The 13,743-nt window shown below is 48.2% G+C and overlaps 2 protein-coding genes across 4 annotated transcripts in view; one reads left to right on the top strand and one right to left on the bottom strand.

Moving 5' to 3' along the window:
* Positions 1–363: 363 nt before the first annotated feature.
* Positions 364–13,743, bottom strand: part of LOC117890384 (pneumococcal serine-rich repeat protein-like) — a 23,167-nt gene continuing 9,787 nt past the window's right edge. Inside the window, exons 2-6 of the mRNA XM_034795185.1 lie at positions 3,458–3,584; positions 1,836–2,449; positions 1,641–1,773; positions 1,327–1,526; positions 364–1,118 (exon numbers count right to left, since the gene is read on the bottom strand). Coding sequence (XP_034651076.1) covers positions 507–1,118; positions 1,327–1,526; positions 1,641–1,773; positions 1,836–2,447 — 1,557 coding nt within the window. The 5' untranslated portion in view covers positions 2,448–2,449; positions 3,458–3,584 and the 3' untranslated portion in view covers positions 364–506. The remainder of the gene's footprint in view (positions 1,119–1,326; positions 1,527–1,640; positions 1,774–1,835; positions 2,450–3,457; positions 3,585–13,743) is intronic.
* On the top strand, positions 3,729–7,882 carry LOC117890387. Of its 3 annotated transcripts, none has more exons than XM_034795188.1 (4): positions 3,729–3,972; positions 5,671–5,798; positions 7,432–7,485; positions 7,550–7,882. In XM_034795188.1, the coding sequence occupies exons 1-4, from the start codon at positions 3,891–3,893 to the stop codon at positions 7,826–7,828; spliced, it is 543 nt and encodes a 180-aa protein (XP_034651079.1). In that variant the 5' UTR covers positions 3,729–3,890; the 3' UTR covers positions 7,829–7,882. The 3 variants fall into 3 exon arrangements, with proteins under 3 accessions (XP_034651079.1, XP_034651080.1, XP_034651081.1); XM_034795189.1 differs by lacking the exon at positions 3,729–3,972 and adding an exon at positions 4,335–4,733; XM_034795190.1 differs by lacking the exon at positions 3,729–3,972 and adding an exon at positions 4,335–4,761.

Genomic DNA, 13,743 nt, shown 5'->3' with positions numbered 1-13,743 from the left:
CCGGATGGTCGTGTGGATAACCGAATCGGGCCGTATGCGCTTCGAGTTCTTGCGGGACGGTGGTCGATCCCGATCCCGATCTCTATCCCGCTCCCACTCGCGTTGCTCCTGGTGCAGATGCTGCTGCAGTTGCTCCTGCTGGCTGAGACGCGAGTACTGCTGGAAGATGTCCGCTCCCAGCTTTCGCTCGTACACCGAGCGGTTCTCCGCCTCATCCGAGTCGCTGCTGACGCTGCCCGTCGACGAGCTGGGCGCAAAGCACTCCCTCTGGATTCTCTCGTGATCCAGCGCCTCCCGGTCAAAGGGAAACATGGTGCCAGGCGCCGCCGCCAGCTCCCTCAGACAGCGCTCGCTGCTGCCGCTGGACGAGCTCGAGGAGTATTTTCGCTGCTGGGCGGCACTCACCGTGGCTGAGGGCGACAGCTGCTGGGGAGTCTGCCGTTGCTTGCCGGAAGAGCTGAAAAAATGGCCATCCTTCATGGTGGGCGGCGCCGAGCTGACCTTGGCTATGGCCCCCGTCGAGGCGGAGGGTGTCGTTCGCTTCTTCTCCCGCTTGGGGCTGTTGCGCCGGCTGTTCGATGGCGATACTCCGGGCGATATGTATGTGCGAGAGGCGTCATTTGCATTTGGGTCACGCTCCCTGGGACGCAGCTTCTTGTTCCGATTGCCGGCGGCACTTGCCCCGCTGCCCCGTTCGTCATCCTCCTCATCGCCATCGCCCTCGCTGGCGGGCACGGTGCGTCCCCCACCAGCACTGGGTACTCCCTCTGCTCCCTTGCCTGCTGCTGCTCCTCCTCCATTAGCTGGCCCCGCGTAGTACGAGTTGTAGCCACGCCGCGGCTCTGCCTGCGCCTGGGGCTCGTCCTTGAATGTGAAATGACTGCGAGCCTTTTCGCTGCTGCGCGCCGACTTGGGTGACAGCGGGGATCGAAGGTGAAGTGGTCCCGCACTCGTGTCGGCGGTGGCGCCGTGCTGGGCTCCCTACGGCTGCTCGGCTGTCGCTCCTCCCTGCGGCTCCCAGGCGAATGGCCACCAGCCGGTTGGCGTCGCTGTGACGAGAGCAGTGGAGTGGTGGACGACTGCTCAGCCGTCAATATGGATAAACAGGATTCCTGGCTCTGCAAGCGCGTGGCACGTTGAAAGAAATGCGAAAGAAAACAAACAGAAACATGTGTTGAGGCCGCAGCAGTGTTGCAAAAGTTTTAAAGTTGAGTATTGTAAATCGCGGCAGGCACTTTTCGCTGTTATTAAAAGTTGCAGCGCAATTAACGTAAACAAAACATGGAAATAATGCCAAAAGAATCCATCAAATCAGGCAATCCTTACCTCCGTGCTGTCCTGCAGATTCATGTCGGGCCTGGGCGGATAGCGTGAGCAGCTCGTTAGTTCCAGTTCAGTGCCAACGCCGCCGCCGCTGCCGCGTCCACAGCTGCCGCTCGTCTCGTGCTCAGAGTCGATTTGAATGGCGGTGAGCAGCGGCTCCTCCAGTGAACTGAATAGCGGCTCGCTGGGACCCGAGTTGTCGCCTATTGATGAAAAAACAGAGGAGAAACAGACACCCAGCAGATTGATTAGTTGATTAATTAAACCGAGCTCTGGGCTGGCTGGCTGTGGACATCCGTCAACCAATCAATACCTACCCAAGTCCAAAGAATCGCACGTCTCCGAGGTGTCCGTGTGGGTGACGTTCGTGATGAGCGTGGAGGCCGAGTCCGTGGATGTGTTGATGTTGGTGTCCGGTATGGAGGCTGACGATGTGCCCATTACAACCAGCTGCAAGTCAGGCAAGGAATTGCATTAGCATGAGCTCAAAGGGTTACTCCTTCCACACTCACCTTGGGCACTCCACCACCTGCCACGGCCATGCTGTGCATTCCACTCACGGAATTGTGGTAGGCGCTGGACACGGGATTCAGCGGCAGGCCGTTCAGTGGCGTCGCCGACGAGGATGTTGTCGAGGCGTTAATCTTGTTCTTGATGCTGCGACCGCTCTTAAAGTACAGCCGCCGCAGCGCCGTGGCCGTTGATGAGCCCGAAGTGCTGAAGCCATCATTGTCCGAGCCGCTGGAGTTGCTGCCGCCCGAGAAGATCCCACCACCATTCAGCGCTGCCACGACTGCTGCCCGCGTGGCCGTTGGTGTTGATGGCTTCGACCGGGACGCATCGCTGGTGGGTGAAGCGACGACAGACGGCACGTTCCTGTGGCTGGGACGCGGCGAAGCGTTCGGACTGGCGGCGCTTTGGGTGTGGACGGGCGTGGAGGAGCGTTGGACGTTGGAGCTGCCACTGGAGGATGTTTGGCCCAGTGCCAGCGCCATCATGGCAGCGGATCGTGTGCTCATGTAGCAGGCGGGCGGTCGGGATTTGCTGGCAATGGAATTGTTGGTGTTGATGCTGCTGCCTCTGCTGCTGCTTCCCTGTGCTGCATTTGTTACAGACGCCGTCATGGCTACAAGAGGGAGAAAGACCCAGAAAGAGGATGTTTAAGTCAAGGATTCCCTCAGAGATTGCTTCCGTTTGGCAGCTGACCTCACCGCCGCCTATCACTGCCGCTCATCAAAGGCCGCAAATTCAACTGAATTGGCCACAAGAATAGCCAGCGGATTGCACCCCCACCAGCCCTCAGCCTGGGGCACTAAATCAACAAATAAAATCGATAAACTATAGCGTGACAGCGGCGCCTCCACCACCCCCCCATGTGTCGCTCACATGTTGCGCCATTAAGTGACTCAGTGCCCAGTTCCCAAGTCCCAGTAGGGGTTGCTCGAGTGGCTCTGTGGCTGGCAATTTCCGCTGGGGACTTTCCCCATTCCCATGGAGGGGTTGTGGCAGATTTTTGCACGTAAACACAAAGCTAAATTTACGTGGAAACAAAGCCAACAATCAAACATCAGCCATTGAGATAATAATAATAATAATCATCGAATTCCTTTGGCCACAATTAATTGAGCGGGAAGTGGACGACGGCAGACCATGGACCGAACCGCTGTCTGGCTCGTCCGGCCCGTCGTCTCCTGTTGTTGTTTATCCAAGCGCCGACTCAATGAGCATTCCGTAATAGATTTTTCAATAGAAAGCGAGGGTAAGTATTCCCCCATCACTGATTTATTTATTTATAATTTTTGTGCATTATTTTAGGTCGGAAGAAAATGGCAAATGGAAGAGCAAACTTTTGGCTATTCACTCGCATGTTTTTGGCTCCTTCTTCGACTGTTTTGGCTCCATTTGGTTAACCCAAATTCCATGCAAAAAGTATCCCGCATCGTCTGTCAAAGGTCAAGCAACTCGAGCGCCCCACAAAAAGAGGTCGTCTGTGGCCCACAAATCGTTGAAAGTTTGACAGCGGCCGGAAATGATATGCCCAGCAGTCATTTGCATATTTTTTGCTGTACATTATTTACGCGAATGTCGCGGAAAGTGTGTCAACTATCAGGCCAGGGACAACTTGTGTACGTACCTTTGGAGCTCCTCCTGGACGTGGCTGGGGCTGGTGCAGCTGTTATAGGCGCCCCCGAGGCTGAGGTGGCGGCGCGCGCTGGACTGCTGTCGCGAAAGATGGGAGAGCCGGGCACATAGCGGTCAGGCTGTAAAAACAAGAGAAAGGTTTTCGCTTAATTACGGTTCAAAAGAAGAATTCTTTATCGATGTTAGAACGATAAGATATCACGGCACAGGGCGTAGTATGTTTGTTTATTGTGTGTCGCTTTTGTACAAACATCAGTCAAGTTGTCAGCAGTCTTGTTGGACAGCAATCGAACTTCGCTGGAGGCAGTCAGTCAGTCAAGTGGCAAACGTTAACGGCATCGCGTAACCATCGTCCCGTCAGCAGAGACGCCTCCAACTGTCAGTGCCCATAAAACCAATAGAAGTCAAAGCTTGACTTTGACGGCATGGAAATGATGTCTGCAGTGTCACAAATCCCACTACGGATGGCTCTCTACGTCGCCTTACTGTCGCTGGGCATCACAAACGGTTTGTCTGTCCGCAGGGTTTCCCCAAAAAGCAAAACCCATCATCATCCCACTCATCATCATTCTCGAGTGCCTCCGCACTTGGCAGCTCATTTTCTGCTTAACTTAATTAGCTGTTTTATGGCGAAATGTAGTGCTCATAACGAGTCGTAAGTCTCAGTGTCTGTTTTCCCCCCAGCATTTTCAGGTAAATTTTGAAATGTTCTTGGCATGGATGTGATCTGGCCAGGGACCTCCAATTGATTCAACAGAACTTTTGGCCATCCAATTTCTATTCTTACATTTTTTTTTGGTTGAAAAATTGTGAGCGTTTTCAGTTTGTTTCTTTTCTGGTCTTTGCTTTTGCCTTTGCTTTGGCTCTTCCTTTTGCTGTTTTTGTGTTCGCTTTTCAGCTGTCTACGTCACTCGCCAGTGACCGCATTCAAAATTTATTGATTGCCACACACAAAAAGATGATACAAATCATTTCTCAAAGATCTTCGAAGAGTGAAAAGTTGTTGGCTATTCGCAGGGTGAATTTACTTGCAAGGTGACGTCTTTCAGTATGCATGAAAACAACAACAAGCGCTTGTCTCTCTTAGGGCCGAGAGAGCGTTATTCAACACTCTAGTGGTCCACCCACAGCGGACGACGTCCCCTTCTTAGTAAATTCACCTTGCAGTTGAACAGTGTTGTTTGTGTCTATTAGTTGAAGGGAAACGAAACCTAATCATAATAGACTCAAAAAGAGTACGAATATTCTTCAAAAACAACCTGCACTTGGTACTGTAATTCGTGTTACTTCGCAGTGGTAATATCTGCCACTATCTACTGCAAATATCATTTGTTCCTTTGATTTATATTTGCTTACATTTACAGCTACATTTATCTACTGCAAACATCACAAAATCATTACACAAATGGGACCACTATGACTGTTATAATTCTGATACAATGCTCTATATTTTCGCTTACCGCGAATCCCGCCAGCAAAGCGTGCCAAGAATCAAATTTTATGCAGAACTCAAAATGCAAAATCGCGACAGAAATAGCAACTGGATGAGGGGCCAACGCAATTCTTGGTAATTGTGGAGGCTTTTGATTTGAAGGCGATCTTTCTTTTCTGTTAGGAGAACATTTGGCCAGAGTGTGATGCCAAGAGTCTCGTGTCATCGGTCCGTTTACACATGGTCGGTCCACTCTCTGTGGGGTGTTGGGGGCTGTTGCCCATTGACGTCATTGTTATTACACAAAAAAAAAGGCATATACAAATTTAGAATAGATCTGTGTTGTTTGGGGTGTACGGGGTGCGGGTGGGGGTACGGGCGATACATGTCGAGGACGTTGTCGTGCCACTTGGCAAATAGACAGAAAGTCTGCTGCCAAAATTTCTCACTTTAATTCAATTAATTATTGTATTTTTATAGATAGATGCTGTGAATGTTTGTTGTTGTTGCGGCCGCTTGGGGGCTATTAATAAATTCTAAGAAAAGCACCGCGACAACATGCAACAAATGATGAACGTGATGATCATCATTAAAATCATATTGAGAAAACAACAAACAACAACAAAACGAAAGCGAAAGGCAACGCAGGCGAGCGTCATGACCTCGTTCAATTTTTCTCAGCTCTTTCGCTGCTGACGCTCTCTCTCTATCTATCGCTCTCTGCTGTACTCACGTTGTTCTAAGCTCTCTTTATGCTCTCCTTCTTTTTGCAGCACTCGACTGTTATATTTGCACGTATTTGGACGGCTACAGTGATGACTCCTGTGTAACCAATGCCAGCGCTGTCAAGGTTCTCAATTGCAGCATGAAATATTGCCTCACGATGCGCCAGGAGTCGATTGTAAGTAGATTACACTGAGCAAAAAGAAAACGGGTGCTTAACCCTTCTTTGTTTAGCCTTTTATCTATGCAAAGTTCTTGCCAAAAAGCTAGCTAACTTCTCATCTCTAGCCTCGGCAACGTGCTGGTAGCTGCCAGTTTTTCCCAAGTGTGTTTCCTGCTACAAAATCCTCATAAAAGTCGCTGTGGAACGTGCCGCAAATGTTTGCAGACATGCCACGGCTATGGCCAGGCGTTTAACTCTACGCTACACGTATGCGGGCAGCACCCGCAACTGCCACACTCCCAACTCCCAGCTGTTGTTGGCTACAAAGTGGGACATGGCATGCCTGATTTTTATGCAGAGCTACAACCTTTTTGCGCGCAACTTTGTTTGCCAAAATGTTGCCATAGCCGAGGAAGTTTCCGCCCATTACGCCCCCTCTCGAAATTAGCGAATCGCACGTAGAGAACTGTACAGCAAAATAAAAGGCGACCATTAACTAACTGCTGGTAGTGGCAGAGCAGAGCAGAAGAGAGCAAAGAAGAAGAGAGAGGAGCAGTGATGAAGAGAGAGGAGCAGTGGAGTAGTAAGCGGAACAGAGGAGAAGAGAGCGAAGCAGAACATAACAGAGCAGAACATAACGGAACAGAGCAGTGAGGAGCAAAGCAGGGGCAAAGCAGATCAGAGCAAAATAGAGCTGTGCCTGAAACTAACAACTAATTGAATTCCTTGCTGGCCCACGCATGGACTCTCGGCATATATGTGCATCTGCCTGTGGCTGCCCAGAAGTGTCTGCTGCGCGCAATCAAATGCAAAGTCTGCCACTTGACGCCCGAGCCCCCCGTCCGTGTTGAGCGCTCATCCTAGATTGTTTTTTCACGCTATTGAAAGCTTTTTCCACGCTTTAATTTCACACTGTAAGCAGCTGAAATCAAACACACAAAAGAGCGAGAGAAAACACGGCAGGCAAACCAAAAAACAGACTGCATAAAAAATCCATTACCATAATTTAATGGAAAGCCAGAAAGGCGTACAAAAAGCTACCGCCCACACACAGGCACAGGCAAACAAGCCAGCGACAGCCATAGGAGTGTCTGGGACTAGGACTGGGGCTGGCTCTGGGTCTGGGGCTTAGACTGGCTTACATGGCGCCCCACAAAGTCAACGTAAAGTCTCCCCCTCTGTGTGTTTGCATAACCAGATGAGTTTTAAAATTTGCAGGCGCCTCATTAGATGGTCCCAAAAATTGCTGATTCAATTTAGAGCGGCATCAAAGACGCTTGGCCTAGCGGGGATTAGACGGCGAGTGCTCAGAGCTCAGAGCTTGGCTGCCATATATGAGCCATGCAGTTGGTTTATGCTGCTTCGTAGCAATTAAAACTTTGTGCCACTCGGCTCCCTGGTGTGAACTTTATGGAGAATATATTCTGTGCTCTAAAGGGGAAACCACTGCAGTTCCGCTTGCAGGAGAAACTCTCATTTAAATTCCTTTCATGCGTAGTTTGGAATTTATTCATTCCATTCGTAAAGTTCCATTTCAAGTGGCTGCCTAATTGTGATGAATGCCCAGGCAATAATATCATTAATCAGACACTCGAAAAGTTGGACCAATATTCTATCTGCCACTCTCCCGTTCTCCTGCCTCTTTCAGCGCAATGCGAGCAAAGTGATATCCTTTCTACGTGACTGTCAGGATAAGCCCATGGTGAGTCGAACTGCTGACCCTTTTGCCCGAACCCTTTCTGTACTTATTGATCCACATTTGACAGCTGCCGAATGGCAACACGCCGGATGGCTCCTTCCGCACCTACTACAGCTCCTGCCAGCAGAATCTCTGCAATGGACACAATGGACGCATCAAGAACTCAACGGGCGGCGCAGCTAGCAGTGGCAGCGGCATCCACAATGCCATTGTGCCCGGCAAGAATACGGGCCACAGCAGCAGCCATGGCAACGCCCGGGGATTCGCATTTGCATTCGGCTTGGGCCTATTCATTCTGTGTGCCAAACGCCTACGATGCTGCGTGTCACAGCTGGAGGTGGAGTGAGAGCCAAGAGTGGGAGGGACAAGGGCCACTATGGAATAAAAACTTCAAACTCAATCAGTGTGCTGGGCATTTTGTGTCTCCGCTCGGTGTGCAATTAAACTGCTTTAGTGGGCCCCCCCCCGGCTGCTGGGCACTAATTAGTATGGCCAGAGTGCTGTAATAACCTTTGACAGCCACCGAAAGTTTTGCGTGTGGTTTTGTGCAGATTATTGACATGGCAGCCCGAAGCCCGAGCCCGAAGGCTGCTCTAAAAGCTGAAGGCAAAACCGCAGGCCACGTTGGTAATTGCATCGACCGCCAGGCAGGCTTTTAGGCCTCTGTCCAGCTTCCGGCATATCCATGTCCCTCACCGGAATCGAATCAAAAATATATGTATGTAAATATGTATTTGTTTTCCAGCTAATAGCACTTTCGTGTGCCACTAATTGTATTTAGTCTAATGGTCAAGCGGCGCTGACATCTTTACGCAATGAAACACGAAAACATTTCAATGCAAATGCCTATGAAAAATATGCAAAAATATTGGCAGAAGGTTGAGGCAACTAAGGATATATAAAACATATAGTAAGAGTCTATCTCCCGATCAAGAACTCAACTCAAATTTAACTTGCAGACTGTTAGCTTTCCCTGTATTTGGTCTTCGCTCCAATAAATCACAGAATTTTCGTCAAGTCCTTGTCTATGTTAGAGCTAGTGTAAACATGCACATACAGTGCGTCAGGCAAGTATTTTCACAAGGCAAATGGTCAAAGATTTCAAGTAAATTATTGCCAGGCAGCAGCTAATGGAAACATCAACTTCGAATGCAAATGAAACTGCACATAAATATGCTTTGTGCTTGGTGCGCACACTTCACACACACACTGTACGAGCAGCTTGTGTTTGTTTAGTCTTTACGCATTAAAGTTGACTCCCGACTGTGTTCCATGATTTTTCTCCAACACTTTTTGACACGCTTTTGGCGCTTTTCGGAACGCGAAAAGCAAACAACCCACAAACAGCAACAACTGGAACATGAAAAGTGACCTGACACGCCCCGTTTAACGCCCACAGCTAGTACATTTTTCTGCTAGTGGAATTTCATTTCCGTAGCAACAAAGTTTAAACGGGTCTCTAGGGAGGGATGTGGCATAGGTATGGCTGGAAATGCCAGTGGAAATTCATAAACCAATCCCTCAGCCATGTGTTCGGGCAAAGTTTCAGCTGAATGAACTCTTCAAGCGGTAGATACATATGGAAACTGGCGGGGAACAAGTTTGAAGCATTAAATCATAGAATTTTAGACCATAAAACACTTTACACTAAACGAAATGATATGAAATTTCCAGGAACTGCGACCGCACTTCATCAAATACAGAAGAGCAAAACAAAGAGCACAAAGCCAACAGAGTTACCTGCCCCCCTACCGCAGTATTAAATATTCACTAATTGAAATGTTGTCAGCGGGAGGAGGAGCAGGAGCAAAAGCAGGGGCAGCAGAAGGAGAAACAACAGCAATAAGAGCATCATCAAACCATGCAAACAATTATTTTTAATTTGTAAATTAATGCAAACATCTCTCCCACCAACCAACCAACCAACCAATCATCCTTCCAGGTGCTGCGTGGTGCGTGGAACATACTTAAGAAAACGCTCGACTTTCGGCCGGAAGTAATTTTTACTCGACAAATATTGACTTGATCCCAATTGCGAGTTGTTAGCCGAAATGTAAGGAAAAGTTGAAAGCATTCCTTCAGTCGCCGTGCCCCCACTGAGGTGTGCGGGCTTGCTGCTCACTTGACAGTTGGCCACCGCCACAGCGGGCCATAAACAATGGAGTCCCCAACCAGAAATGGGTGATGGTGTGGTTCACTTTGTTCTTATTTACAGCTCACCAGACCCCACTGTGAGCTGAGGGAATTTTCTTCAAAGAAAAAGCAGCAGAAAGGGCAGCAGTCGCAGCTGCAGATACACTTTCAGCGGGTTAAACTTTGGTTGGACTTTCCACTGCTTGCCTCTTGCACTGGCAAGCAGTTCAACCGAGTCGCGCTACCCTCTGGCAGAGCATCCAAAAAGCAAGGTGTGCACTTGCAGACATCATTGTAAATTTACTCGACTCGAAATGGGAACGCCGTCAGATAAACGCTGACAGTTTTGGATGGCTGGATGGGGGATTTTGTGTCCACATTTCTGAGTCAGCGGGTTGTCTGCAGCTGGCTGCGGGGCGGGTATAGAAAATAGTTCGAGTCCGCTTCTGATTCCATTGGTCTGGTTATTGCCAGTTCACAGTCCCCCGCCAATGGCTGTCTTTGGCCCAGCCCCAGATCCAGCTCCGGGAATTCCATCCTCGGTGCATTGAACCCCCCCACACAGCACAGAGCAGTCTGGACATCAGGCTGTCTGTCTCTCCGTCTGACTGTCTGCTGGGTTCTTGGTATCATTTCGCATCGTTCTGCTCGTTGCGTTTCCCTCTTCTGGGAAATGAATGAAAATAAATGGCACAAAGCGAAATGTGAAATGCGTGCCGGAAACTATGGCAGGGAGGGAAAACCCTTTCTCTTGTCGGCAGTGGGATGATTTCCCATTATTATAATGCCAGTGCACACAGGATAGACAGAGTCATAGGACGGTCGCACTCTCAGTTACAGTCGCAGCGCACAATTACAGTCACAGTTACACTTACACTCTCAGTTACAGTCGCAGTCCACAATTACAGTCACACCTGCAGCTGCCTCTGTTTTGGGATTGTGCACCTTGCCTGGGCCACTGTCCTATAATTTTCGAGTAAAAGGCAGATCCTCACATGGATAAATAAATATTCGCCACCATCAAAAGAAAGTGCCCGCCGAGTATGTGTTATAAAAATAATTTTGACAAAATTTCGCCATAACAATAATACGAAATAAAATTAAAAAATGCAATCCAGAACAACAACAGGGAATAATCGAAAAAAAAGATAAAGCCAGCCGAAGGCGGAACCAGGCAGCGTGAAAGTCGCTTGATTTATGCCCTCTGCTATCTCTGCTCTTCGTTGTACTCTCTTCGCTCTGCTCTCTTAGCTCCCCCGCTTTGCCCGTGGGTCCGTTCCCGTTCCGTTCCCCGCGCTCCTGACAATCACAAAAGTAAAGTGAGCGACGGCGGCTGCAGCGACGACCTAGGAAATGTGGAGCACGTTTCGGGAGCGCAAGTGGGCGTGGTAGCTGCCGGGAGGCAATGGACGTGCCTCCATGCCATGCCATCTTTGCATAATATTTACATACAATTTCTTCATTTGTTATTTTTATTTTAATTTCTTCTTTTTGTGCTATCAATGAATAAAATATGAAGTCGGGTCGGGTCGAGTCTCATTTTTGCGTTGAGCAAATTGCAATTAAATAATTAAAATAAAGAAAATGAAAACCACAAAAGCGGTGCATTTGATGTATGCATAGAGCTACAAATACATTCATACATATTTACATATGCATAACCCAAAAATAATAATTCCTTTTGATGTGTAAAGAATTGCCCTGAATGGGCGGGCGGGCGGTTGTTCGTTTTGTAATAATAATTGCCTTTAGCTCACGGTTTTTTGCCACACAAAATGATTATTGATGAGCACTTTGGCCTATTTTATCAAAATCAAAAACGACACAACAACGTCACCGCCGGCAGCCGCTCGTCCGTTCGTCCGCACGTCCCTCTGCCCGTCCCTGTCCCTCTGTTTGCTGGCAAATGAAGCGTGAAATGCGGCCCGACAATGGCGGGCAACGCGCCAGCATACATTAAATCTTGCGAAAGTTTAGCAACAGTTCTCCCCCACCCCTTCCGTGCTTAGCACACCTCAGCGCGGTGCAGGGGCTGATTGGTTGGGTTTTTATTAGACTTTTGGCAAGTGGCAAGACGACAAATGACGTCAAACGGCAGACATGGACCACGACTGATCGCGCAGCCAGAGCCTCCCCCTTGGACTGTTCCCTGTAGGGTACAACGCGTGGGCGAAGCTGCTTCCAGGAAATCCCCATGATTCACTTGAGGCTGATGTCGCCGCCGGCTGGGATTCAGTCACTCAAATTTCAGCAGGCACACGCCAATCGCTGCAGGAATGAGCGGGAAATGCCAGGAATGCCAAAATATTGATGAAAGTCAAGCCGAGGCTTTTAGCCGTGGAGACGCGTGCCAATCCGGCAGATATGAGAACATCAAGGAAAATGTATGTAAATATGTACAAACTTATGTATACATTATATGTACATATTTACATACATACATATGTATGTACATCTGTGTGATTGTAATTTCATATCTACTGAGTGTGGCAACAAAAGATCACCCGCTGAATGACCAGACACATTTATTTGTTGCCGTTGCCTCATCTTGACAATCAATTAATTTTCCCCAGCCCCAGCCCCAGCCCCAAGCACACGCCTCCGCCCGCCTCTTCCCGCTGCTGTCGACAAAGGAAAGTGGCGTCGCGGGCGCTAATTGTTTTAATGCAAAATGGCAAAAGGATTTAATAGGGGAAAACATTAAGAATGGATTTTTAAAACCATTTCAATTATGCCATAAGTTTGCCATCAATCTGATTGCCGCTGCTGCTGCTGCCCCTCCACTATGACGCCGCCGTTGAATGACGTCAAAGATTGCAACACTCTGCAGCTCTTCAGCGAGTGCATCCCATTCCAAATCCCCTCCAATCTCCCACAGCTTTGTCTGCGCCAAAGTTCACTGACACTTTCATGAGGTTTTGCCTGGCTCTCGATAAAAATAGTTTTTCTCTTACACATTTTCGCAGGCGACCGAGTGGAAATCCGCTTGGAGCATAGAAGCAGACATTTCTGTGGATTTCTGTGGATTTCTGTGGATTAATATTTGTGCCCACACTCATTTGGAGCAAAAGGGAACATCCACTCAATTCGAATGTGGCCTAGAATAATCAACCAACTAGTAATTAAAACTGGAAACATAGTCACAGGTCTCCTTGCCTCTCCCTGCCATAAATGGCTAACCAATTTGCTCGCCGCATTCATATTTATGAAACATAAATACAGACTACCCAAAAATCCATAAAACAAAAGCAAAAAGGAGGTTAACCAATTTGTTCGCTTGCGGCTGGCTGGCTGGCTGAGAGTGGCGGCTGTGGAGGCTTTTTAAAAATGAGTTTCCGTATTTCATTCAGCCAACCATGCCCAAGCATATTGCATTTGCTATAAATATTTTCCAACATTTCTTTTTGCTTCATTTTCACTCTCAAAACTGAGTCAATGCAATGCGTGGGCGGTGCGTTGCAGCTGCGGCAGCCACCGTTGCAGCATTTTAATGAGCAAATCAGCGCCGAAAATAACATTTCAAATATGTCACAGCAGAATGTGTTAGAAATTGTTGCTGCGCCATGCTGTTGGCGTGGGCAGCCGATGGCCAAATTGCAAGGAGTCAATGCGCTCATTAAGCCAACTATTTCTGGCCTAGCCGTAAAAAAAGTGAAAGCCAAATCAATCATGCAAACCGGCAGAAGCCGCAGACAGTTGTCCAATCGAAGAAGTTCAGGGTTCCCCCCAGTTCAACAATAGTTCTGCTTAACGAGAAGACAATAAATAAATATTCCACGATTTAAACAAAACAATAAAAATATTCCCACCAGACGGCAAGACGTGTGACGTTTTTGTGGCTAATTTTCATTGCCTTTCAATGCGGGTGCGAGCGTCCTTCAGGGCACTTGCCAAATATCGGCGCTAATTTGTCAACAGCAAAACAAACTGAGCAAAACAATGTGCATAAATATATTTAATTTGGCAAAAGAATATACCAGAAGCTGTGGTTTAGCCTGCTCCAACATCCACTTTCCATGTGCGTATTCAATTTCTGGCATCCCAAGTGTCTGGTAAATGTTTCTTGTAAATTTATAAGCTTAATTTTATAACTTTAAACTATAATATTCCGCATGCAAATTGCAACAT

Source organism: Drosophila subobscura, chromosome E (assembly GCF_008121235.1).
Source record: "Drosophila subobscura isolate 14011-0131.10 chromosome E, UCBerk_Dsub_1.0, whole genome shotgun sequence".
Taxonomy (NCBI): domain Eukaryota; kingdom Metazoa; phylum Arthropoda; class Insecta; order Diptera; family Drosophilidae; genus Drosophila; species Drosophila subobscura.
The sequence above is the reverse complement of the archived record's forward strand: the minus strand, read 5'-3'. Positions and strand labels throughout refer to the sequence as shown.